Consider the following 25,053-nt stretch of genomic DNA (forward strand, 5'->3'; position numbering starts at 1 on the left):
ACTGTTAGGTGTTTTTATATGATCTTTGATGTATCTATCTATCTCTCTAATAAGTAACATTATCGTTAGCAAGCTCTGTCAAGCAAATTAGAACTTTATGTATTTGTTGTTTCTCAACTTTATCGTTAATATATACATGTATACATCCCTGACTTATATTTGATTTGTGTGTGTGTGTGTGTGTGTGTGTGTGTGTGTGTGTGTGTGTGTGTGTGCGCGTGTACCCCGTGTCCAGAGCAGACGGTCTTATCGGTGGTCCCGGGGCAGGTGCTGAAGTTGAACTGTTGGATGGGGAGACATTTGTGATTGAAACAGATGCGGTCTGTCCCGCAGGCGGTCCCATCCTCGACGTAACCCAGGTCAGTATCTCCGTCGATCACCACATGAGCACCGCTGAACAACAAAACATGCAGTCACACACAGCACTTAACATGAGAGCGACTGTGTTGAATTCACATAAATGTTGGAATAAAAGACACGGGGCCACTGAAAATGTATCCTTTCAAACTTAATTATAGTAGAACTGTGAATGTTGCCTTTGCTCTGCTGTGCACAGCTTGGAATACAGAACCAAGGAACAAGGCTCTTTTGTTAGGAAGTTTCCTCAATGATGTGTACCTGCAATCAAGAGAAGCACTGTGCCGGGCTACTGAGAAAGAGGTCAGCCCTCCCTGCAGCTCTCCCAATCGCGGGGCAGGTGAGATGTTGGAGCACAGCAGGTACCCACAATGAACATCCCTGAAACACAAAAATGCAACCAAACATCACAGAGAGTAAAATAAGACAAACTGCACAGGGTTCAGTCACAGAAAGGACTCGCTCACTGTTTGTTACACTGGATCCAGGTGTCCTTGTCCTTCCCACAGTTGCCTTTCTCTGTCCCTTCGATGTTCAACTTCTCGTAACAGAACTTGTCGGCCGCTGTTGCCTCTGAGGGAGACACAACACGATGAACATTAACATCTACAGTAGATACATGTAGTCTTTTGCAGATTTGTCAATACAAAATCAATTTGCACATAGGAATATCCCACTTACTCTCTCCCCAAATGTACTTGCACTGTCTGTCTTTGGTTTTGCACCTTCCATTGAAGCATCGACCCTGTAGTGAGAAATTTAGTGTCTAAAAGGCGTCACCTGTGCAGAGGTAAAGACTTTTTAAATGTAAAGTATTTCAATATCTTACCTGGTCCTTTTCACACGTGTAGCCATCCATCTTGTGCACATTTGGTGGACACTGCAAAAAAATACAAAGAAAACATCAGATATACTGTGATGCATTGTATGAGTATTGCATATCCTGTGATATTCAGAGTATTACGTTTATAACTCTGGATGCAGAAAACTGTGTGAGGGAAGCTCATGCTCACCTGGCTGGAGTTGCCTGTGCAGTTTTCTGGGATGTCGCAGTCGTTCACGGCGTCTCTGCACACAACTCCCATGAACTCCATCTGTAGCAGCAGAGAATAAAGAGTGTTTGTAATTAGGCGTGGTGTCAGAGGAACAGGAACCTCTTGACATCCCAAACTACCATTACTCCATCTATGACAAGTCAGTGTACTCATCCATAACTCAACTACATTCATTTATTCATTCAGGTATTTGACAGTGTCAAAGGGCTGTCAAGACCATCTCACTTGTAGTCTGGAGAAGGGAAAGCTCAAAGAGGACATTATTGGTTAAAAAAAAGTAGTAAACTTATTGTCGCTTATTCCTGTTGGTCTTAGATTTAGCATCTCTACAGGGCTGGTTGTAACTCAGGAGGTAGAGCGGTCGTCTAATTGGAAGGTCGGTGGTTCAATCCCTGGAGTCTCCTGCAGTCTACATGTCAAAGTGCATGGGGAATATACTGAGCCTGGCTGTGTCATCTGGGTTTGAATGTTTATCCCTTCCCTACAAGTGAGCATTTGGCACCTTGCATGGTAGCCTCTGCCATGAGTGTGTGATTGCTGGCTCGTATTTTAAAAGTGGTCGCTAAGACTAGAAAAGCGCTATATAAATGCAGTAGGCTACATTTAACATTACTTTAACTGTGAGAAGGTTTTCTTTGCTAGCCATTTGAAAAACCAGAGCAGTATAACATTGAAGTACATCCAAGTGGATATGGCCAATGAAGACCAAAAAAGGCATCCTTCTACACCCCAGCAGAGGATGAAGGGTGTTGTCGTGTCCTGTCGTGTACCTGGCAGCTGTTGCAGCAGAGTCCGTTGCTACACTTGGAGCCTTGGGTCAGGGTGCACTTGTCACAGCAGGCCTCCCCCTCTCTGGCACACTCCTAAAAGACAGAAACGGCTCTCAGTTGTCTTCCTTTAATTTGATGTAAGTTGTTTCATGTAACACATTATCTCATCTAACAGAATGATCCATTTAAACAGAGGTCTCTCCAGACAAACTCTATAATTGTTATCACTGTGGGCAGCGCCTTGATTTCTCCAATGGCATTACTCCATCAAATTGCCTCTTATTAGTCAGATACAGCAGGTGGTTTTGTTAAGTTAACCCTTAGGGTAGTACATCTCTGTATTTCCCAGTGTCCAAAACTAATTCTCCTTAGGGAGACTAATAAAGATACTTTGATTAGCATCCAGTCATCTACAGTACTGTAACTTACCGCTGGGCTGCCACAGTCACACTCCTCTCCTGGCTCCACGATGCCATTTCCACACACTGGAGGGTCCAACAGCTGAGAGGGGGGGGGGGCAATATTAATATTCCAACTACTAAAAAGACACATGTATGAGTATGTGTGAGTGTGACATACCTTCAGAGGTTTGTTGAACAGACAGGCTCCTCCACCGCTGTTTAGAAAGTTATGGTACTCCTCCACGTTGCAGTCGGAGAACCTCTTGGGCAGGTAGAAACTGTTCAACACAACCGCAGCATATTATGCAGTTACCATGGATACAGACAGCATCTTGAGATAATACTGGGAGAGACAAGCCTTGTTCCCCAAAAACAAATTACAGGACAAAATAGTTTTAAATGTTTTTACCCACACAACTTTTCAAACCTCATATTTCATTTCAGTGAAACAGACAACGCCATAGCAGGTTTGTCATATTTAATAAAGTTTGTATTTCTTTTCACAGTTCCATTACTATTTCAGGTTTTACCACAGGTTTACCATACTCACAGTTCAGAGGAGATCCTTACAACAACATGGAGGTAGATATACATTAGAGCTAAGATTGTGAGGATCATATGGAGATGCATTTATGAATTTGTCCTGGAAATGAACTTGAATATTGTGGATGATTCACAAAAACAGTTATTGCATTATCGTGTGATACTAAAATGATCACATCAGTATTCAACAAATTTAAAATGATATTATAAAAATCCAGCTTTATATCACATTCACCTGAAGCCCAAACAGTAAAAAAAAAAAAAAAAGTATATGAGCAAATCTATTGCAATAAAAAATGCCTGTGTTCATTTTGATGCTTGTAATGACACTGACCCTGAGAAACCTGAGCAGCACTTTAATATCTTCTGCTGCACCATCCGTCACTTAATGCTAATTATGCTGCTGGCACATGTTTAACTAGAGTGCCTCTGGTAGTGCGCTCACCAGGACTGGCTCAGGAGACAATGCAATAACAGACAGACTCAGTGAGAGGTCGTCATCGTTTGATATGAAATGTGGCTACATGAAACCACCTCCAGTGATAATGGTTGTACAAGGGGCCAGTAATGACGCCTTGATGATGGATGAAGCACACTACAATATTTCAGGTAGATTTCCTAAACTAATCAGGTTTAAAGTTGTCCCGACTATCACAGAGATTTGCATCTTTGATTTCAAAATTTGCACCAGTGCTTAATCGCGTCAAAATCTTGTAGTGTTTATCCCCCTTTAAACCATAACAAGGGGTGAAACAAAGATGAAACATGCTTGAATTATTCACTGGTCACCAAGAGGAGGTGTAGAATACTTTTCATTTCACAGCACATAAAACCACGGGATTAAAATATGCATTTCCATAGATTAAAAAACATACTACAGTATTATTTGCTTGAAGTGTGTATATTTCTTTCATAAAATACATGAAGCACCTAACGTACCAGAAAAAGATCCACTAGCATCCTCAATCATTTCTTTCATCATTCATTCAGTCAGTCTATCACCCCCTAGTGGCTGATAGGTGGTGTCTGAACCACACCGAACCGCAATCATTCATGTTTGTCCTTGTTACAATGTATTTCTGACTTTTTGATTTAATTAGATCAGAAAATATAAATAAAATTCAACGTTACACCCTTTATAATTCATATTCTGCCCTGGTTTGATCACGGCAAAATCAATTCTTTCATGAGAAAGAAAAGATATGTTAAAAAAAAATATATATATATATATATTAAACAATTCTAAATACTAACTCAACCGTAATGTATGCTCAAACAATACGTGCATACATATATGTGAACAGACAAATCGACTCACACACACACACACACACACACACACACACACACACACAAGGACATACAGCTAAAACCCTGTGAGAAATGTGAGAACAGTTAGTAGTCAGGTTAAGTTGATCAGACATGCAGGTGCTGAGGGATAAAAATAAATGTCCATCAATGGACATGACTGAGGTTGCTCATTGAATACAAGCGTCTGAAATACCATTGACTTTATTTTAGAGAATACAGATCTGGGCCAGGTCCATACACAGTGACAGGCTCATAGGAGTGCAGAGTCACCTGTCCTCTGTCATGTGTCAATGACATTATAGCAGGTTTATTATGGTAAACCAATAAAGCAGAACCTGGACAGGGAGTGTTAGGGGAGTGTCGTTACAGGGAAATGAGGTAGTCAAATATTGGCCTAAGATGAGAATGACATTGCAGACTGTATCAATCGGTTAAACATGGCTTAAAGGAAGTGATGAAAAGTCCTTACTTTCAAAGGGCAAGAGGGAGAAGGAGCCTATTGATAATAGTTAGAATAATCAAATCAATAAAATTGTCTTGGCTGATCAGCCGGTGACATTCAAAAACGAAATAATACACGTAAAGTACATGTGAAATTGTACAAAATGATTATGAAAAATACAGTCTGTGTATAATAATAAAGGGACATCAAACTGTATTTGTTCATATCATTTGAATAACAAAGAGAAGCTGGGGCCACAGCGGCTGTAGTGCTGTTGGATGAGACAGGAAAGGTTGTGATGACTGACAACCCCTCCGAGGCAGCCAGTTGGTTAAAAACAGCACAGGCAACGTTCTAGCCAAGCTTCTGCTCACCTGCTGTCCCATTCGGGATAGAGGGGGAACGCGAGAAGTATTTAAGAAGAGGGGTATATATATATATATATACACACACACACACACACACACACACACACACACACACACACACATCGCAGAGGCTTTTACAGACACAACACACAGTTACATCCATATGCTCACAGAAAGCCTGTTCAGTAATAACACTACAGATGTACACAAACACATGTTAAGACAAACATTTTAAGACATGATTTCTGCATGAAACTGGAAACACAAAACATACACAGACTGATGTATCACCTATTTTCTAATCTTAGCAAGCATCAGATTATATAACACATTACTGCTCAAAGAAGCCCAATGAAGTTATATAAACAAGCCATACGGAAAATACACTCAGACTGACACCTAGTGGTGAATTATCAAACGACAATAATACTCCAGTGGATGGAAATATTAATAACAGCATATTTACACTGATAAATAAGAAAATACTTTGATGAAATTTTAGATGAACATCATTTTCTTACATATACTTTTTGCTGTTGTGTCGTGTGTGTGTGTGTGTGTGTGTGTGTGTGTGTGTGTGTATAATGTGTTATATTAGTCTATTTTGTTAAGTGCTGTTCTGTCACTGTGCATTATATGTTTTAATTGTGAACTGTCAAAGGACTGAAGATGAAAATTAGCTTTAAGCTAACTCTGGTACAGTACATCAGATTGTAACATGTATGTTTAATATTGTATATGGCCCCTTACAAATAATATAAAGATTATTAAAAATGTAATTAACTTTTAACTGCTTTGAGATATATAGGACATATACTTTAGTTCAAATTATAAACAAAAATGGACCACACTCAATCTGAGTTTTGCTTTCATTTAACTCTTTGGTGACAATACACATCCATTTCAAATAAAAAACAAATTATTGAGAAAACAAATATGCAATGTTTTTTTCAGTCCAGTGTGATGTTAGCATTAAAGCAAGTACAACATTGTATCCAACTTTGATGTTGTGATTAAAATGTGTCTCTGATATCAATAAAAAAAGAGTAACAACTGCTCACTGACTCAAAAACAGATTTTTTTCAAATGGACAATTTTAGATCTCAGCCGGATTTTCGTCAATTTTTTGGGGAAACTGTCGTCTGTCTCTGTTGAGATGAATTGATGAGGAAATGTTCTGTAAAAGTTACTTACCCAACATCATCCATGATACAGCCCGACCAACGATCATCACACTTGCACTCGCCTAGAAAAAATCCCATCGCATAGAAAGGAAGCTTAAAAAATGAATGTGTGCTTGAAAAGTAAGAAAAAAAAATTAATTAAGGTTGAACTGTGTACCATTGAGGATCCTCTTCTTGTCAGAGAAGATGCCAATGTTCTGTCCAAGAGACTGAGCGAGGGTTATGGCCATCTCATCTGTTTTCCCATACTGATAAAAAGAGAGAGAGAGAGAGAGAGAGAGAGAGAGAGAGAGAGAGAGAGAGAGAGAGAGAGAGAGAGAGAGAGAGAGAGAGAGAGAGAGAGAAGGGGACAGAAAATCAACAGGATATCAGATAAAGTCTGGAAAGAATAAATGGTGTCCCAAAAAGGCATCCCAAAATCATTAGATTAACTCATTAAGTTGAATAACAGAAACTAAATGGCTAAAACTGCAGTGTATAACAGGAATAAATGCACAGTATATTGATAAGACATTTTAAATATGCTGCCTTTTTTAAGAAGAAAATAAAGAGCAAAAGATTAGGATTCACTGGCAACATGACTGTACTCCATGTTGCCTATATCTATTCAAAAGTCAGCTGACAGTGAATTTGGAGTTTTGGGAAATCTGTAATCATTAATTTGTGGTTTAAGACTCACTTCATTGACTCCCCCTCCTTTAGTCCGGGAGCAAACTCCTCCCATATAGGAAGCTCCTCCCCAGCTGCTATGGAAACGATTCCCTCTGATGAGAAAAGAAAGTTATGTGTTTAATAAAAAGATGCTGAGTGCCGAGCACACAAGAAAATCCTTTTAATCAGAATCAGGTCTGGTTTTTGTTACTCTCAATGTTCTTGCACAGAAATAAACAACAGCTAGAAAATAGAACAACAAAGCTAAACAAGGTAAACATCAACATTGACTACTATGTACAAATATAAATATATATATTAAAAAAAATCGATATATATAAAAGACAAAACGATAACATTTGCAGTCAAGACAGTAACGCAATGCTGCAGAGTGCAAAGGGTGCTGGGATAAATATGGAATTATTAAAGTTGTTTTATATACACATTAAATATTCTGACTCACGAGAAGAGGTGAACAGAGTCGCATTTCTCCTTGATGAAGTCTTTTCGAAACTTCATGAACTCCCTCAGCGTCACCATGGGGTCATCGTCAATGTTGAATTTGTTGTCAGCTGACCACGTCTCCATGGCAACCAGCACAATCCGGGTATTAAGCTGTTCCTTGAAAATCTGGCCAGTTAAAAGTAGATTTATTATCAGCAAGTTATCTTTTGAAAGTCATAATCTCAAAGTGCCAAAGAATAAATGATGGATATTGAAACTGACTGACACGCTTCATATTCATCAACATCTCCAGCTGTCTGTTGTAACAGCACCAGTCAGACAGTCAGTGTGATCAGTCTGATCCTGCCACCAGACAGCAGCACATTACAGCCGGCTAAATGCAGTCAATAAGGGTAACAGTCTGAAGGACATAGAGAGCAAACTGGCAAATAATAATGTTTGCTTTCATAAGATGGAAATCTATTGGGGTACCAGGAGAAGAGAACAAGAGCAAAGCCTCGCTGTTTAAGATAAATGCCAACAGTCTCAAGACAAAGCTGACAGAGCAGAGAGTAAGTGACATGAATAGCTCAATCCCAATCCGGCCCCTACAACCTCACCCTATCAGCTCCACTTGGGTTTAAGATCCATCCGAGTTCTAGTTTGTGCCTCTATACATTCGAGTCAGAGCTAAGCATCCGATTCTCAGATATAAAAATAACCTGTGATCTTTAAAGATTATTTTTTTAAATTATGTTAGGTCTTTATTTATAGGACAGCTGAAGACATGAAAGGGGAGAGGGGGAATGAAATGCAGCAAAGGGCCACAGGTTGGAGTCAAACCCGCGGCCGCTGCGTCGAGGAGTAAACCCTGTATATGGGCGCGTGCTCTACCAGGTACCTGTGATCTTTGAAAAACCCAGAAGGTCACTTAACAACACTTACTACCATTCTGAAGGTACAGTATTTCCAGAAAAGACCCGTCTAACATCCTTTGTTTCCTAAACTGAACAAAGATGGTAGCCAGAAAAGTCATGTCCTTGCTCACTTTGTATGTGAACCAAATGTGTTATATTACAGATATTATAATATGTTATATTGGTATATATTGATGTTTCTTTCCAAAATTGTATTTTATACATGCTTTACTTGTGCTTTACGCGCATATGTCACTCTCGGCTACTTGGATTAGGAAATACAGTCACAATTTGAGAGATGAGTTGAAAATCTTTTTTTATTGTTCAGAGGATGAAATATTTTTTTATCCAGATGGTTGGAAGAGTCTTTAAAGATTCTACATATACCTTCAGAGCAGCGGTGAGTGTTGGTAAACAACGTTTGGGTTTTTCCAAAGATTGCCGGGTATTTATTTTTTTTGAAAACGGGATGATTAGCTGTGATTCAAAAGTAAAGGTAATACACTGAGGCGCAAACTGGAGACAGAAGCATCTCAAACCAGGTACTGTGCAAATAATGGCGAAAACATCATATGCATTACGCTACTTTGTAAAGATTATTTCAGTCATGTACATACACTTATATGTTTCTAACACCACCTTCTCATGTTGAGTTTAAAAATCACAGAATGAGCATTAAAGAGAAGTAAAAGGAGCCATCCCTTTTCCCCCCAAACTGTATTTAATTCGTTGAGCATGAAAGTTAATTCTGAACCTTTGAAATAGTTATCTGACAAAAATGTTTTAGTTCAAGGTTCATGTCTTGAAATGACAACTTGAGTAAATTAGATACGTGAGATGTGGTTGAAAAAGTGGACTTCGAGTTAAGATTGTTTTTTTCTTAAAGTGCTCATATTATGCTTTTTGGCTTTTCCACTTTCCTTTATTGTGTTATATATCTTTTTTGTTCACGTTATAGGTTTACAAAGTGAAAAAGCCCAAAGTCCTCCCCAAAGGGACTTACCATCTCCAACAGAAAACACTGTTCACAAACTGCTCCAAACAGCTCTATTGTAGTCCAGCCTTTACTTCCATGATGAACGTGCGTCACTTTGTAACACGTTATAATGCTCGCCTAGCTGCTAGCGTGGGACGCCCTCATACTCTGCTTCTGACTGGGTTGTAGTCCTTACCTAGGTACTGCCCATGTGCGACTCCCAACAAAGATGGAACAGAAGTGAGATGTCTCACTCTGTAGCTAAAACAGAGAGCTCAACACACAGGGGGAAAAGAGGAGCTGCAGCAATGTGCAGTACAACAAAAATATGGTGTTTTTTGAAAATTAAACCATGTAAACCTATTCTAATATAACCTCTAAATACAATTATGAACCTGAAAATGAGAATATGAGCACTTTAAACCCTTATATGCACATGAATTTAAAAAGGGAATGTACCATTTCCTTTACAGTAAATGCTGGGAATGAGCACTGTGTCACTATCCATAGTAACAGATGTTTCCTGCATGTGACATGTGACTTATGTGGTGGGTGGACATTGGTTTGGGAAAGGGACCATAACTCTGACAATTCCTTTTTCAAACAAGGACACGTTTTACAGACTACAATCTATAAAAATGTTAATATTATCTTTATATATTATTCTAATATTATCATATTTTGTATATTTTTACCCACTGTGATAAATAATTGCTGTAACATTTTTCATATGTGATGCCACTGTGAATGCGGCCTCTGTGCTGTGGTGCTGGGGCAGCATACACTGGGGAAAAAAGGCAACTATACTCGCACATGGAAATCAATGTGTACATCCCAAATAGAGTCTGCTTCATATGATCCTCTCCAAGGGCACGACAAAAAGTGTGACCTTTCCCCAGCTTCACCAGCCTATCAGCTTACAGACATGACCCTGTGGCAGGTCAGATTTCAGTACCACATCAAACAGATATGGCTACAAATAATGAAACATTGAAATATCTGCCTCAGTACTGTTGGGATGTCACTGCTGTTTCAGTCCTCTGAAAACTCATGACTGGCTGGTTAATGACTGCACGCAGCATATTATGGGCCAGGAGAGGTTTTAAATGTAGAGAGTGAGGTTGGTTAAATGAGAAATCAGTGCAATGCTCAGCTGTAATACCTTGGAGTGCTTGTGGCAAGCTTTCCAAGAAGAGGATCAATACAATTCTTACCATGTCAGCCATATTGACCACTGACTTAGCATAGTTATTTGTGTGCCCAACGGAAAGCCGATGCTTCTTGTACTGAAGAGAGAGACAGAGAGAGAGGGATGGAGAGGAAACAAATAAATGTGGTATTCATAATGGAACAAATTCAATTTAAGCCATTTAAATGTGTATAAGGAGCCAGTGTCAGTGTCACATTTATTGTGTTCATTCCCAGTGAATTTAAGTCAGTGGCTCAAAACTGTTTGTTTTATGCACAATAAAGGTACTATTTGGAGTTATATAATTAATATTACAGTATACAGTCTATCATATCATCTACTTACCATTAAATGGTCATTGATCACCATCAACTCAATGTATTTGGTCTCATCCTCTACACTGCGTGACACATGTTGAGCCTGAGAAGAAGAACACAGTTGCCACTTTTATAAAAAAAAATAACAGACAGCTAACTTTCCTTAACCAAGACTTTTAAACATCAAAGACACTTTCAGAACAGCACAAACACTAAACACAAAGATCAACTCATGTCTCATGCGTCACCAATAAAATAAAATTTAAAAAAACAAATCAATAAGGATGAACTTTGCAAAGCTAAACCAGGTTTGTCTTTTTTCCAGATTCCAAATAAAGATGAGAGCAGCTCTGAAGGTTGAGAGACCGACAGCTGCAGACATCTGACTGTGACTAAGAAAAGATGAGCAAGCAGCCTCAACTCACAAGGTAAATACTTCATGAAGAAGAAGAGAGGGATGGATAGCTGTTGTGTGGGAAGACAGTAATGAAACAGCACTCTCTCTTTAGCTTTGAGAATTTACATGAAACATACAGGCGGGGAAGCAACGTGATAATCAGGTTTTATCTCACACTCACACAAACATTCGTATGCACATCATAAAGTCAACATGAGTTCATTCTGCTAATGATGAGGACAACAAATATGCCAGCAGAGGAGAAATACCTGTCTCTTTTTTCTCCTGTGAACAACTTTGGATCCTGGAAATGGGGGGCTGGGAAAAGGTGGCTCTGGAAGATCACCTACAAAACATTCAATAAATAAAAAATGTCACTACTTTTTTTTTTTTAAATAAATATTAATCATATTCAGAATCAGAAAGGGTTTTATTGCCAAGTATGTTTTTTAACACATACAAGGAATTTGTTTTGGTGTTGTTGGTGCACGTCACACATTCTTTAGATGGAATATTAAACAATATAAGTATACGTATAAACAATATAAGTATACGTATATGTACACAGTATGTATTAAGTTAAAAATAAAGAATAAATAAAGATATAAATAAAAAATAATAAGAGCAAAGAGCATTACAGCAGAGAGAGAACAGTTGCATGAAGGTGGAGTGTCAGAGTGGTTTCCGGGCCTTGTTAATAAGGCTAGTGGTGGATGGGAAAAAGCTGTTCATGTGACGTGAGGTTTTGGTCCTGATGGACCTCAGCCTCCTGCCAGAGGGGAGTGACTCAAAGAGTTTGTGACCGGGGTGGGAGGGGTCGGCCACAATCTTTCCAGCACCCTTCAGAGTCCTGGTGGCCCTGGAGTGGCAGCAGATTGCAGCCAATCACCTTCTCTGCAGACCGAATGACACGCTGCAGTCTGCCCTTGTCCTTGGCAGTGCTAGCAGCGTACCAGATGGTGATGGAGGATGTGAGGATGGACTCAATGATGGCTGTGTAGAAGTGCACCATCATTGTCTTTGGCAGGTTGAATTTCTTCAGCTGCCGCAGGAAGTACATCCTCTGTTGTGCTTTCTTCACGAGGGAGCTGATGTTCAGCTCCCACTTGAGGTCCTGGGAGATGGTAGTTCCCAGGAAGCGGAAAGACTCCACAGTGTCAATTGTGGAGCCACAGAGGGTGATGGGGGCAGGTGGGGCTGGGTTCTTCCTCAAGTCCACAACCATCTCCACTGTCTTTAGAGCGTTGAGCTCTAGATTGTTTTGCTTGCACCAGGTGGTCAGCCTCCCACCTGTAGGCGGACTCGTCACCATCAGAGATGAGTCCGATGAGGGAGGTGTCGTCCGCGAACTTCAGAAGCTTGACAGACTGGTGACTGGAGGTGCAGCTGTTGGTGTACAGGGAGAAGAGCAGGGGGGAAAGAACACAGCCCTGGGGGGATCCGGTGCTGATGATCTGTGAGTTGGAGACGTGTTTCCCCAGCTTCACATGCTGCTTCCTGTCAGACAGGAAGTCAGTGATCCACCTGCAGGTGGAGTCAGGCACGCCTAGCTGGGAGAGTTTCTCCTGGAGTAGAGCCGGGATGATGGTGTTAAAGGTCCACAAACTTCTGGCGTAGGTTCCTGTGGAGTCCAGGTGCCGGAGGATGTAGTGGAGGGCCAGGTTGACTGCATTGTCTACAGACCTATTGGCTCTGTAGGCAAACTGCAGGGGGTCCAGGAGGGGGTCGTGATGTCTTTGAGGTGTGAAAGCACGAGGCGCTCAAAGGACTTCATAACCACAGAGGTCAGGGCGATGGGTCTGAAGTCATTAAGTCCTGTGGTCCTTGGCTTCTTGGGGACAGGGATTAAGGTTGAGGTCTTGGATGGAGAGAGTCGTCACTGAGGTGGGTGGGTGGGGGGGGGGGGCTTTATGGAAGGCATTGGTGGGGAGGCCCAGGACCCTGCTGAGGAAAATATTAAAATACTCCTCATGCATTCAGTCATCATCTTACCATTGAGGAGCTCATTAAATCCCTCATGCCCTGCAGATTTATATATCATGTGAATGCGGACATCGCCCTGAAAGACACAAAAAGCAGAATTCAATCAAGTTCATCAGTGAGACAGATCACAGCCAAATGTCTGATATGCAGACGGGAGTCACGCAGCTGTGTTCAAGTTAAAGTGTCCAAAAATGAGACTACATGCTGTTTGTTGGATTCTGTCTCATCTGTATTGATGACCTATATGTTGATTAGGTGGACTGTCAGTTTTGTTAATATTGCACCTGGCACACAAAGCTATATTTACATCTGTCAAACTCTGGTGCCTTCCAAAATACTTTGCTGCAATTTACGGTTTAGGGATTTAAAAGATCCTTTAAAAATAAGCTGCTGGCCCTAGATATCTGCACCGTATCACCGAAATGATACATTTAGGCCTACAGTATATTCTTAATATTTTAATCAATTTTTGAACAATAAGATATTTTTATTCATCATGCCTTATTATTTGATCTACTTTTAATTTGCTCTATGTCTAATTGTATAAACGCTGTGATTTAATGCTCTGCACGCATGCGTTAACCACCAGTGAGACAACAATGAGGGCAGAAACACCCCAGCTGTTTTGAGGCCACATCCTGTTTATCCACTGTAACGTTCCTTCAGTGCAAAGGCGTTGTAACGTTACTCTAGTGTGGTTTGGATCGAGTGTGTAACGTTAGGAGGAACAGACTGAAATGATATAAGGTACTGTAGTCAATGTTTAATGTAGTTGCCGTTTTTGAGCTTTACATAGAGGAATTCAGGACGCAACAGGTTGTTGTAATGCTAACGTTTTAGCCATCAGCAAGCTAGCTAGTTAGCTAGCAACGTCAACTTTAATGTAACGAACTAACGTTAGCGTTAAATACAACCCATTGTTACACATTTCTTGTTAATTAGTTGATATTTCGACGGTAACTTTTAGCGACCAAATTGTTGATATATGCAGCTATTAATCAGGTTATATGTGTTTCCAGATAGCTATCAGTCCACGAGCTAAAAGAGCTAACGTAACACAAGTTAGCTAACGTTAAGCTAGCTAGCTGGTGAAACTACCCAGACAGGCGTCATCTGGCAAGCTGTTGCATGTAATAATAGCTTCATAATAACCTGTTATTACTGGGCTATGGTATAACGTTAATCACAATATTTGATTTCAATATATTACCAGGTGTGTGTATAATTATGTAATTGGCTTAGCTAGTGTATTGTCAGACAGTTTTATTGAAATGATGCAGTTAGTACCACATTCCTTTACATGTGTGAATCAAGATAAAACACCCAGTGACTACAATTAAATCAGGCAACTAAAAATACAAAAAAGTAAAACGGAATAAAACACGCAATAATAAGAGTGAGATGTGAAATAAACAAATGAAACAGATAAGGTGTATTACAACTGGACAAATACAACTTTGTGCAAGCATTAATAAAGTCTTTTTTTTAAAAGATATGTTTTGAGAATCAATAAAGATGTTGCCAACTCTGCAAGCCTCAGATCCTCAGACAGGGAACTCCAGATCTGAGGGGCCCTAAGTGCAAGGCCTGCTACTCACCTTTAGGTTTGAACCAGAATATAAAATAAACAGCCTGATGAACATTGCCTGCGTCATCACTTTACCAACCATTTATCCAACAATTCATCACAAGAGCTAGTAGCCAGACCATGAAGTGCTTTAAACATAATCAGTAAATCTTAAATCAACTCCAGTGAACTAACCAGTGAAGAGAAGCCAGAACGTGGGTGGTCTGATCGCTTCTCTTTGAATTTGTTTAAAGCTGAGCAGCTGCGTTTTGTATCATCTGAAAGCGTAAGATAAGTTGTTTGGCTTTAGTCTGAGTACATCAAAATATCTAGACTTGATGGTATAAAAGCACATAGCAGATTCTCCAGATAAAGTTTCCACACACAGTCATAGTCACTGTTGCACACTGTCACATAAAGAGACCTCAAGCATCTAATTCAATTGCTCATTGTTTAGCTGTACAATCTATGTAATGCACTACAGTATAGACACTCTTGCCCTGCAACATCAGCCCCCAAGTCATTCCCACTTCTTGCTAATGAAATGAGAGCATTGTTTCTCGGGGACAGCAGATATTGGGTCAACTACACTGTGGTGAATAGAAATACAGGGGGGTTGCTCATAGCTAGGTCAGTCAGTGGCACAGTTAGCTTTCTTCAATAGTAATGGGGCCATTTGGAGAATCTTGTATAACCATGGCTTTTTTTCTATAATCAGGAGTTCTGTGAACAGAAAAATGATTTACTGTAGTCACATTATGGCCCCACCACTTGCAACTGCACTGACCAGCCACTTATTTCTGACTTCCTCTCTTTATCTGTTCAGACAGGAACTCTCCTCGTGGCCTCAGTTCCTGTCAGCACCGCCATGTCGTGCCGGGACATCCACGCCACCAACGCTTTTGCCTTCATCCTTGCCTTTGTGTCTTTGGGAGGGATTGCTGTGGCAGCGTTCATCCCACAGTGGCGTGTAACCAGACTCGTCACCTTCAATCGTAATGCCAAGAATATCAGCGTGTATGATGGCCTGTGGGCTAAATGTGTGAAACAGGATGGCTATTCAGGATGTTACTACTATGATTCAGAGGTATTACTTTGAGAAATGTGCTCTCCTCTGATTTTGCTTTTTGCTTTTCTGTCCTAAATTGTTCTAAAAGAAGTAATGTCTTCTCTTGTTTGCAGTGGTACTCTAAAGTGGACCAGCTTGATCTGCGGCTACTGCAGTTCTGTCTGCCTATAGGCCTGCTGTTCGGCTCTCTAGCCTTGCTGCTGTGCATGGCAGGAATGTGTAAGACCTGCTGCTGCTCAGACAAGCCTGAACCGGACATTAAGACCATTAGATTCCTGGTCAACAATGCAGGCTGTCACTTGGTGGCTGGGATGTTCTTGTTCCTGGGTGGAGCTATCGCCATTGCACCCTCAGTGTGGTTCCTGTTCCGCACCAAGGAAATGAACATCAGATATGAAAACATTTTCTCAGACGGCTTTGCTGTTTATGTATCTATAGGCTGCTCTGGAGGACTGATGCTGGCCGCCCTGCTGATGTTCATGTGGTACTGTATGTGTAAAAAGCTGCCTTCACCCTTCTGGTTGCCTCTGCCCTCCATGCCGACTTCTCTGTCCACCCAGCCTCTCACTGCCAACGGATATCCTCCTTCCCCAGTTTATGGTCCTCAGCCTTTCCCACCACAGACCTATCCTCCTACAGTGATTGACGCCCAGCCGTATGTGACCTCCCAGGGCTACGTGCAAAGTGTGGTTGCCCCTGCACCGCCACAGGTGTACATGTCTCAGGTTTCTGCTCCAGATGGGTATGGTTCAGAGGTGGGAGGGACCCAGGCCTATAGCTATGCACCCTCGCAGAGCTACGCACCCTCGCAGAGCTACGCACCCTCACAGAGCTACGCACCCTCACAGAGCTACGCACCCTCTCAGGGCTACGCAGGCCACCGCTACTCCTCCCGCTCACGGATGTCTGCCATAGAGATCGACATTCCCGTGCTGACACAGGAACAGTAAGAGAAGAGAGGCTGATAACGTCAGCACATTGAAGGCTTCTGTCCATGACCCTCCATGAAGTTCACCACTGATAAAACTAATAGAGTATGATAGTTGAAAGTTAATAATATGAGCGCAGTCAGTCCAGGTCTGTAAATTGCTGATTATTGAAGATGAAACCCAGTTAAAAGAACTCTGCGTTTACTATATGAAGGATGATATTTTCTTTATAACGAAGATCACTAAATCACTGGTGCAAACAATGCCTAACATACTGAAAGCCAGCTCAACCAACTAGCCTTTTTCACTATTTTACCAGCAGAGAAGGACCACTAAACAATAGCTCCTTACTTGCTGAAGTGTCCAATGGACCAACTTACTAGCTAAAAGGAAATAGTTACTTGCATTTGTGATGTGGCTGAATATAAATTACCACTATTGATTTTATATTAAAGATGTCCTGATGATGGCTGCCAAAAAGCTAGTGCCAGCTAGTCAGCAAAGTTATATTTTTCTGTTACATTTGTAAATGTTGGTCACTTTTGCCTGTGTAAAGCTTACAGTATGAAAGTCTCCGGTTATCACTACTGAACGTTACTTTAAATTCTGTGGCTCTGAATGGACAACTACTAACCGACTCACCTGTTAATAGATTTTGTGTTTGTTGTGTCATGAATTGTTAATGTCACATTGCCCTGTAAAGAGCAGCTGTTGAAGTTTTTAATGCACTAATTATGTGAATACTGTGCCAGTTTACATTGCCTTTGTTCACTGACTTTGTTAAAGCCTAGAGTATTTTCTATCATATTAGTTAATCAATATTATAACATACTTTTCCAAAGTGTTAATAAAAAAAAATTAAAACTATGGCACTAAGACATTTGTTAGCTGTGTTGCATTTAATGTATAGTTGCAGATTTCATTTAAGTTTTGAACTGTAATGTTAAAAACAGAAATGAGCGTACTGTTCTTCTGAACATGTCTGCTGATAATTAAAACTTGCTTAGCTGGAAGTGTAACGTTGTTCAGTGGTGGTAGTACTTTTACAATTTTAACGTACAGTTTGAATCCTGCCTTTTGCATGTTTTGCGTAATGAGCACTGATCAACATTTCTACAAAGTCTAATGTGCTTATTGCACATGTCTTATGTTATTCTACAATTTTGATGTCCCATGTTTTTCTACACTGGTCTTTTTTGTTGTTAAAACATAAATCACAACCTATGTGAGGTCTGTTTATTTGCTGGATAATAAAAAAGAATTTACTAATTGCTACATAGTACGTTTTATGCGTCATTGCAACAAAAATAGATACACAATCAATTTCATAATGAAAGAATTCATGTAAAGTAATTTCAACCATTTCACTCAGACTGAGTTACAAACTGGTCAGAGAGTCCGCTCATATCTGCTCCGGTGATAGTTTCAGCTGATTGTCACCACATTTACAGTTTAATTAATAAATTGCTACAGACAATCAATGGCTTGTGAGGTTCTGGTTTCCCAAAATGTATTGCCATAAAATGTTATATTTCCTTCTGTAATTCATTCATGATGACTTGATATTAAAGTTGTTCATATGCCAGTCTGCACCAGCGATGCCAAGGCTACGTTTAAACCGTGCGGTACCCTTTTAGTTTGTTCTACATTAACGGACTGTGCCTTTAGGTGACTAAAAGTAAAAGTTAATACAAGATTCATAAAGGTTGTTTACGTTGTACAGGTGTTAATTTACTTCCCCATAATGCCCCACTGAATGAATGTCAGCAGCTTCATTCCCAATTTATTACACTGATCTCAACTGACAAAGAAAAACATCTAGAACACAAATCTAGAAAATTGCAGACAGCTGTTCAACATAGACATACAGTACATGCAACTCACAATGACTTATCAATTCCTCCAGAGAATAGCCCTTACAATTCAAGTTCATTTTACTTTATTTCACCAGGATAATATACTTAGTATAAAGAAGCTTTCAGAGTCCAGTTTGGAGTCTTTAAAGAGTTTGTTTTGAACCACCAACAAGCCAAAACCCAAACATATTAAATTTACAATGTTATAAAACAGGGAACAGCCCAAAATGTTACGTTGGAGAAGCTAAAACCAGATAGTGGAATTGATAAATCACTTAAATTAGATTAGATTAATTGGTTATCAATTTTGTGTTGCTTGACCAATTTTATTTATGCACTGTAATATATGACACTGTGGCTTCGTTTGGCTTTGGAGCACGATTTAATTTTAGCCTTCATGGCTGAAATGTGCAGAAATGCTAAAGAAAACACAGCACTTTAAAAGCAACTCTGAGAAAATAAACTCAATGACGGTTGCCCTGAACTATGATCTGCTTTGTGGGTAAATATTTGAGTTTTCACATCGTAGGCTCCAGAGAGAAACCAAAGCCAATTAGGAACGGTGAGCACTCTATTAAAATGAGGCTTTTAGTGCTCCAGTGTTTTGTCTTATCTTTGATGTAGTCCTAGTGGACTGACCGTCTGAATTAAGAGAGAAAGACTAAACTGCAGCAGTCATAATTGGAACCAACTCCTTTAATGTGACACTTTCATGTTGATAATTAACAATGATGACATAGTGACATAGTTGCTTTTGTATTATTTGGAGCACATACACATCATAATCGGAGCAGTTATTTCTGAATTAACCGTTGTAATAAAGCCTTTTCTTGACCAGAGTCTTCTTTGTTCCCCCACATCATCACTCCCATATACAACCAAAACCTCCCAAATACAACCACAGCGTATAGACTCGACAGGGAGTGTGTAGTGATGGAGATTAAGGGTTTAAACACAGATGGCTTTAATATGTCGTGCTACAAAGAGACAGGGGTGGAGCCTGGGTTGCCAGGGGAGATGGTACCTCAGACACAGACTAGTGGCTCATGAATATAAAGCAGGGTGGGGTAAAATGCTTTTCATTTTCACTCTCTGCCTGCATATGTGAATGAACTGGTCCAGGTTTAGTAACATGAAGTTGGCTTGAGGCCACAGGGATACTTTTTTTTTATCCCATCAGTTCCAACTCACACTGAGCTTCATTTCCAGCTTGAGCTAGTATAAAAAAAAAATCCTCTTCTTGGCACCTAATGCAATCACCCCCCCACCCTACAACCTGCCACCACCACCATCAACACACCCCTTACTTCCCCCTTCAACTCCCTCACCCTCTCATTTATCTCCCAGGTTTGGGAATATTTTATAGAAATGCTTGACAGCAGATGCTGACAAAAAGATATTTGATTTAAAAAAGAGAAAAAAATCTCACATTGGTGAAGCTGGAATCATGGAGTCATTTTTAGTCCAGAATAAAATAACTCAACAACTATTTGAATGATTAAGATGAACATTTTTACAGAAATGCATGGTTCAGAGGATGGATTGTAGTTTCTTTGGTGACCATCAGGTCACAATTTTACTTTGACCAATACACGTACAAAACTAATGACATTCCCATCCACCTCAGCTGTATTTTGTGTTTATGCTGGTTAGCAAATGTTATACAGTATGTACTAAATACTAATCATTATAGTATACTGTTTTAACACTTTGTATACAAAAACATGCAAGTTAAACTTTACAAATAGAAAGAAAATGTATGATTGCTTATTACATCTTTCTGAAGCTGTTTCACCATCGTCCACAATTCATTTCTAAGTATATCTTTTTTTTTATCAAAATACTGCTATGTCTTGTTGTTTTTTTTAGCCTTTATAGTTAAAATGTACTGCAACCCTGAACTCATGATCACAGCACTATCAACACAACACAGCACTATGCCTAGTCTGAGTCCTCCCTGAAGTGAATAGACCGAGCTGTTGGGATCTAGCCACAGGGGCCCTGAAGTGCAGGTGGGGTTGGAAAGGTGTGCAAAAAACATGACAGCTAAACATATGGTGTTTTCTGCATATGCAAGTCAGAATCACACCAAGTTGTCTGCACGCACATGCTCACGCAGACACTTACACACAGGAAGAAGTGCAAGATTTATCAGTCACGTAGCGCCCGGATACATCACGTTCTAAGCTTGTGAACATTAATTGTGGTGCTCTGTATTGCTTACAACTGTTGTCTACTTGTTCACAACCCCATTTACATAACATGATAACAAGTTCAGCTGCATAAGGTGATGAGAGCAGCTTGTTGAGGACAGACTTAGCTAATGTCCTGCAGAACTTTTTCTGCCTTGGCGGAAGAAGAGCAGATGGATTTACCATATGTCGACAGAAGCCATGCCGACTTTATCTATCTCCACACACACCCCATCCTGCCATATTTCTTTTTTCTATCACTTTCAATTAGATCATAACAGCCGGATTTAGTTGTGCATATCGGGGCACAAAGCCTCTGCATTTAATACTACTAACTGATAAGTGGCTGTTTTTAAGTCATAACAAGAACATGACTGAGAAAACAACCTTTTAAAAAGGAAAGAACCCTCTTAAATCAACTCAGGCACACTACTTTCTCTGTGTGTGTGTGTGTGTGTGTGTGTGTGTGTGTGTGTGTGTGTGTGTGTGTGTGTGTGTGTGTGAATACACAGGATACATGACGAGCACTTAGGTTTTTTACAGTAAACGTCTGTGTGACAAAAATGAGAGGAAGACTTGCAGACCCAGCAGACTGTCAAAGAGACAAAGAGATACATAGACTGAGAGTGAAATAGAGAAAGAGATACACTGAGAGGAGCCCAGAGCTGCAGAGGGGCAGAGACAGTCAGTGTGGACCATTGCCCGCAGGGAGCAGACATCCAGAGCTCAGGGCTGACAAACTGACAGCCGTTGCTGGGCTTGGGGGCAGCGCTGTCCGACATTGTCACGCAGACAGGAATCCCCCACCTAAAATGCCAAAGCCAAGACTGGCAATGGAGCTACATGCCAAATATTTTCCAAAAACACAAACTAAGGTACAGGCAATTATGTTTGACATAAGATGAAGAATACGTAGATCTTTAAGCCAAGATGAGATGTGGTGTTTTACAACTAAATGATAAAACTAAAGAGTCACACTGGAAGAGGAAGAGCAACTGTGTCCAAAGTGCAGTGGTGGAACAAGTATTTACTTGAGCAAAAGTAGTAATATCACAATTAAAAATGCTAAACTACAAGTTAAATTTCATTCAAAAAGTATACAGTGTTATCAGCTAAATGTACCAACGTATCAAAAGTAGAAGTACTCACTAGGCAGAAAAAAGGCCATGTTGTTATAGTGTTATATACTATTATTGGACTATAATTAATAATTCATTAATGTCTAAGTAGCATTTTAGTACTGTAGCTGATCAAAGTCAAGCTAAGTTTATTATATGATTTATATTCGTTTGGGTGGTTTAATCCATAATACAGTATCATATTTATGTTTTGTAAGTAATCTGTAACTGCAAAGTAACTAAAGCTGTCAGATACATGTGAAGAATAAATCAAATGGAAATAAAGTACAGGTACCTTAACATTATACTCAAGTAAAGTATGTGATTAAATGTACCTACAGTAGTTACTTTCCACCACTGTCAATGTGCCATCTCAATGATATTAAAAATTCATTAACATTTTTTTCTAGTTTCTTTTTTTACCCAATATATTTTAGATATTTTAGCTGATTTGAATCCAGCTCTGTGTCATGGCAGTGTGGGCAGTGTGTGCAGATGAATGGTGTGTGGCTTCCTTCCGTGGCCGCAGTGCATGAGCTGAGCAGAGCAGCAGAGTTCTGCCGGGATCCGCAGTTTCTCTCGGCTGACCTCGGCTCTGTGCACTGCAGCCACAGAGGGAAGCCAAACACCGTTCTTCTAAACACACTGCCATGACACAGAGGTGGATTTAAATCAGCAAGTATCCCTTTAAGTAAGATTAAAACATAAAAAAGATTTTTTTTTTTTTTTTAAACATGGACGATGCACAAACAGTGAGTTGGCTATTCACACGTGAAACATTTAAGTTAGCCAGTTACTTGAAAATGAGGAATCTATCAGACAAAACTTTAGGCTGGTAGCAGTAAAAGCTATCCTTCTATTTGTGGCAATTAATTGAAATGTTGTACATAAACATTAATTATATCTGTCTTTTGGCTTTCTATGTGTAATATATATGCTACCAGAGGATGACTTGCTGTATTTTTTATTTGATATGCATCAGTGTTTTGACAAATGTTTGGCATGACACGCATATAAAACCTAAACTGGTGGAGAAACTCTTCCAATTTTGATGTGCATTTTACATCACTGTGGCCTTGTAAATTACCAAAAAAAGCTACTAGATACTGTATCTCTGAAAACGAGTGCTGCAGCGATATTCTGAGTTGAGATCTCTCTCTCTCTCTCTCTCTCTCTGCTTGAATAATTCAGTCTCTCCAGAAAACGCTGGAGAGGAATGATGAAGGCAGAGAGGAGATGAAGAAGAGGCCAGAAAAGAAGGGAGTCAAAGAAGTAGAAGGGGGGGAGAGAGCTGTGACACGTGAAATAAATCTAGTGGGCTGAATGATTGTTTTCTCATTCTTTGAAAGATTTCTTTGAATGTATAACTGTGATATAGCAACTGCCTTTCCAAACCAATTAGTTCCTCTTGTTTTACAGTTTCTCTGCACAAGATACAATTACAAGCAATCCAATCACATTTAATTTAACAACTTTGTGTTTTTGGCTCAGCTGCGCCTCCCTCTGTGTACCTGCCTCCTTCTCATCCCTTTTTTCTCAGTTAACATTCGTCTTCTCAGCCTTACATTTGCTCTTTACATCCATCCATCCTCTTTATTTCCCCTCCTTTCCACTCTTTCAACACCGTTGGCACTAAAACGTCACATGGGAATAAATCTTAAGAGGCTTCTGTGTACCAGGCCGGCACTTCCAACACCCATAAGTGCACATACACACTTCCACCCACAAACATACAGACAAATCCCTGACCTCTCTTATCTAGTCTCCTTTTGTCCCTTACTGATTAACACCAGACAGAAACCTTCTGGACGTTTTAATTAGAGCATAAAGAACACACACACACACACACACGCACGCACACACACACACACACACACACACACACACACACACACACACACACACACACACACACACACACACTCTCTCTATCAGCAGCATGTTCTTTCACTCTCGTGCTCAAGGCTTCTTTAGACAATCTCAGATCTGTCCTTTCATTCTGACCATAATGCCGGTGTTATTATCTAACGGGTTGTAGGCTTTTCTGCTGTCTGCTGGCTTTGTATCCCAGCAAATCTCTCTCTGTCCTGTGACCTGCGGGCCGCACTCACGGTTCATTAGAAATGACTAGTGTGTGATCTGTAACTGATTCTGGTTTTGTCTCAACATCCAGAGAGAGAGAGAGAGAGAGAGAGAGAGAGAGAGAGAGAGAGAGAGAGATATGACATGCAACACAGGTTCTCAGTTGGATGTGAGCCGTGGACTGCTGTTATATGTTATAGGCCACCAGGACGTTCAAGGATAACTACATTTTGTATGAAAAAATTATGTAACAATATCTGACCACGGGAAATTCAACAGGGCCGAGAGGCAGCTGGATGTGAAAAGATGGAAGAAAGGAAAATTGATAAACCCCCCGAGAGGAGCCATCTCCAGCTCCTACAAAATAAATTATATTGTAGAGTACTTACATTGCTGCTGCCCTGTCCTCCAGGTTCAATCATGTAGGTGTGATTGCCATCGAAAAACATCCCACTGAAAGAGAGAGGTGGGGAGGGGAGAAAGGGAGAGCACATATCAACACCAGTTGCTGTTGTTTATATTCATCACTAAATGGAATAATGCATCTGAATTCAACTCCTCCTCAGCCATCAGTGTGATAGATTAGAGCCATTTTAGTGCTTGCCCAGGGTTTTTTTTTATTGTATTATTGGAGCATTTGTCAGAATAATAACAGTAATGCACTCCTACTGTACATGCTGCAGTTTTGGACAGAATCCTCTGCTGTCCTGCTTTATGTACAGCTTAGGATAGGTGGAGGGTAATGTGAAACAAAAGGTCATCCAATCATCTCAGAGATTCCCCCCACACAGCATAACTTAAAGGTCACCTAAGGATTTTATCTCTGGAACAATAACTAAGAGCTTGAACTGGTTGACCACAGATTGCAATGACAAAGGCTACTTTGAAAGTGGTGCATTTTAGCTCCTCACTAACATTTATTGAAAATTTGAATG

General features: G+C 40.2%; 2 protein-coding genes across 2 annotated transcripts in view; one reads left to right on the plus strand and one right to left on the minus strand.

The window, feature by feature from the left end:
- The window catches only part of adam22 (ADAM metallopeptidase domain 22), a 53,765-nt gene that overhangs the window by 3,890 nt on the left and 24,822 nt on the right, over nt 1-25,053 (minus strand). The window contains exons 6-23 of the mRNA XM_078252944.1: nt 24,508-24,571; nt 13,315-13,381; nt 11,592-11,668; nt 10,954-11,028; nt 10,634-10,705; nt 7,546-7,712; nt 7,111-7,195; nt 6,589-6,679; nt 6,442-6,493; nt 2,762-2,861; nt 2,612-2,683; nt 2,183-2,275; nt 1,371-1,451; nt 1,187-1,237; nt 1,039-1,102; nt 825-930; nt 619-738; nt 225-393 (exon numbers count right to left, since the gene is read on the minus strand). Of these exons, the coding sequence (XP_078109070.1) occupies nt 225-393; nt 619-738; nt 825-930; nt 1,039-1,102; nt 1,187-1,237; nt 1,371-1,451; nt 2,183-2,275; nt 2,612-2,683; nt 2,762-2,861; nt 6,442-6,493; nt 6,589-6,679; nt 7,111-7,195; nt 7,546-7,712; nt 10,634-10,705; nt 10,954-11,028; nt 11,592-11,668; nt 13,315-13,381; nt 24,508-24,571 (1,606 nt within the window). The remainder of the gene's footprint in view (nt 1-224; nt 394-618; nt 739-824; nt 931-1,038; nt 1,103-1,186; nt 1,238-1,370; nt 1,452-2,182; nt 2,276-2,611; nt 2,684-2,761; nt 2,862-6,441; nt 6,494-6,588; nt 6,680-7,110; nt 7,196-7,545; nt 7,713-10,633; nt 10,706-10,953; nt 11,029-11,591; nt 11,669-13,314; nt 13,382-24,507; nt 24,572-25,053) is intronic.
- On the plus strand, nt 13,898-18,145 carry cldn12 (claudin 12). The gene is made up of 3 exons (XM_078252945.1): nt 13,898-14,052; nt 15,699-15,959; nt 16,055-18,145. Exons 2-3 carry the CDS (start codon nt 15,741-15,743, stop codon nt 16,889-16,891), a joined length of 1,056 nt encoding a protein of 351 aa, XP_078109071.1. The 5' UTR covers nt 13,898-14,052; nt 15,699-15,740; the 3' UTR covers nt 16,892-18,145.

This window comes from Sander vitreus, chromosome 6, assembly GCF_031162955.1.
Source record: "Sander vitreus isolate 19-12246 chromosome 6, sanVit1, whole genome shotgun sequence".
NCBI classification, from domain to species: Eukaryota; Metazoa; Chordata; class Actinopteri; order Perciformes; family Percidae; genus Sander; species Sander vitreus.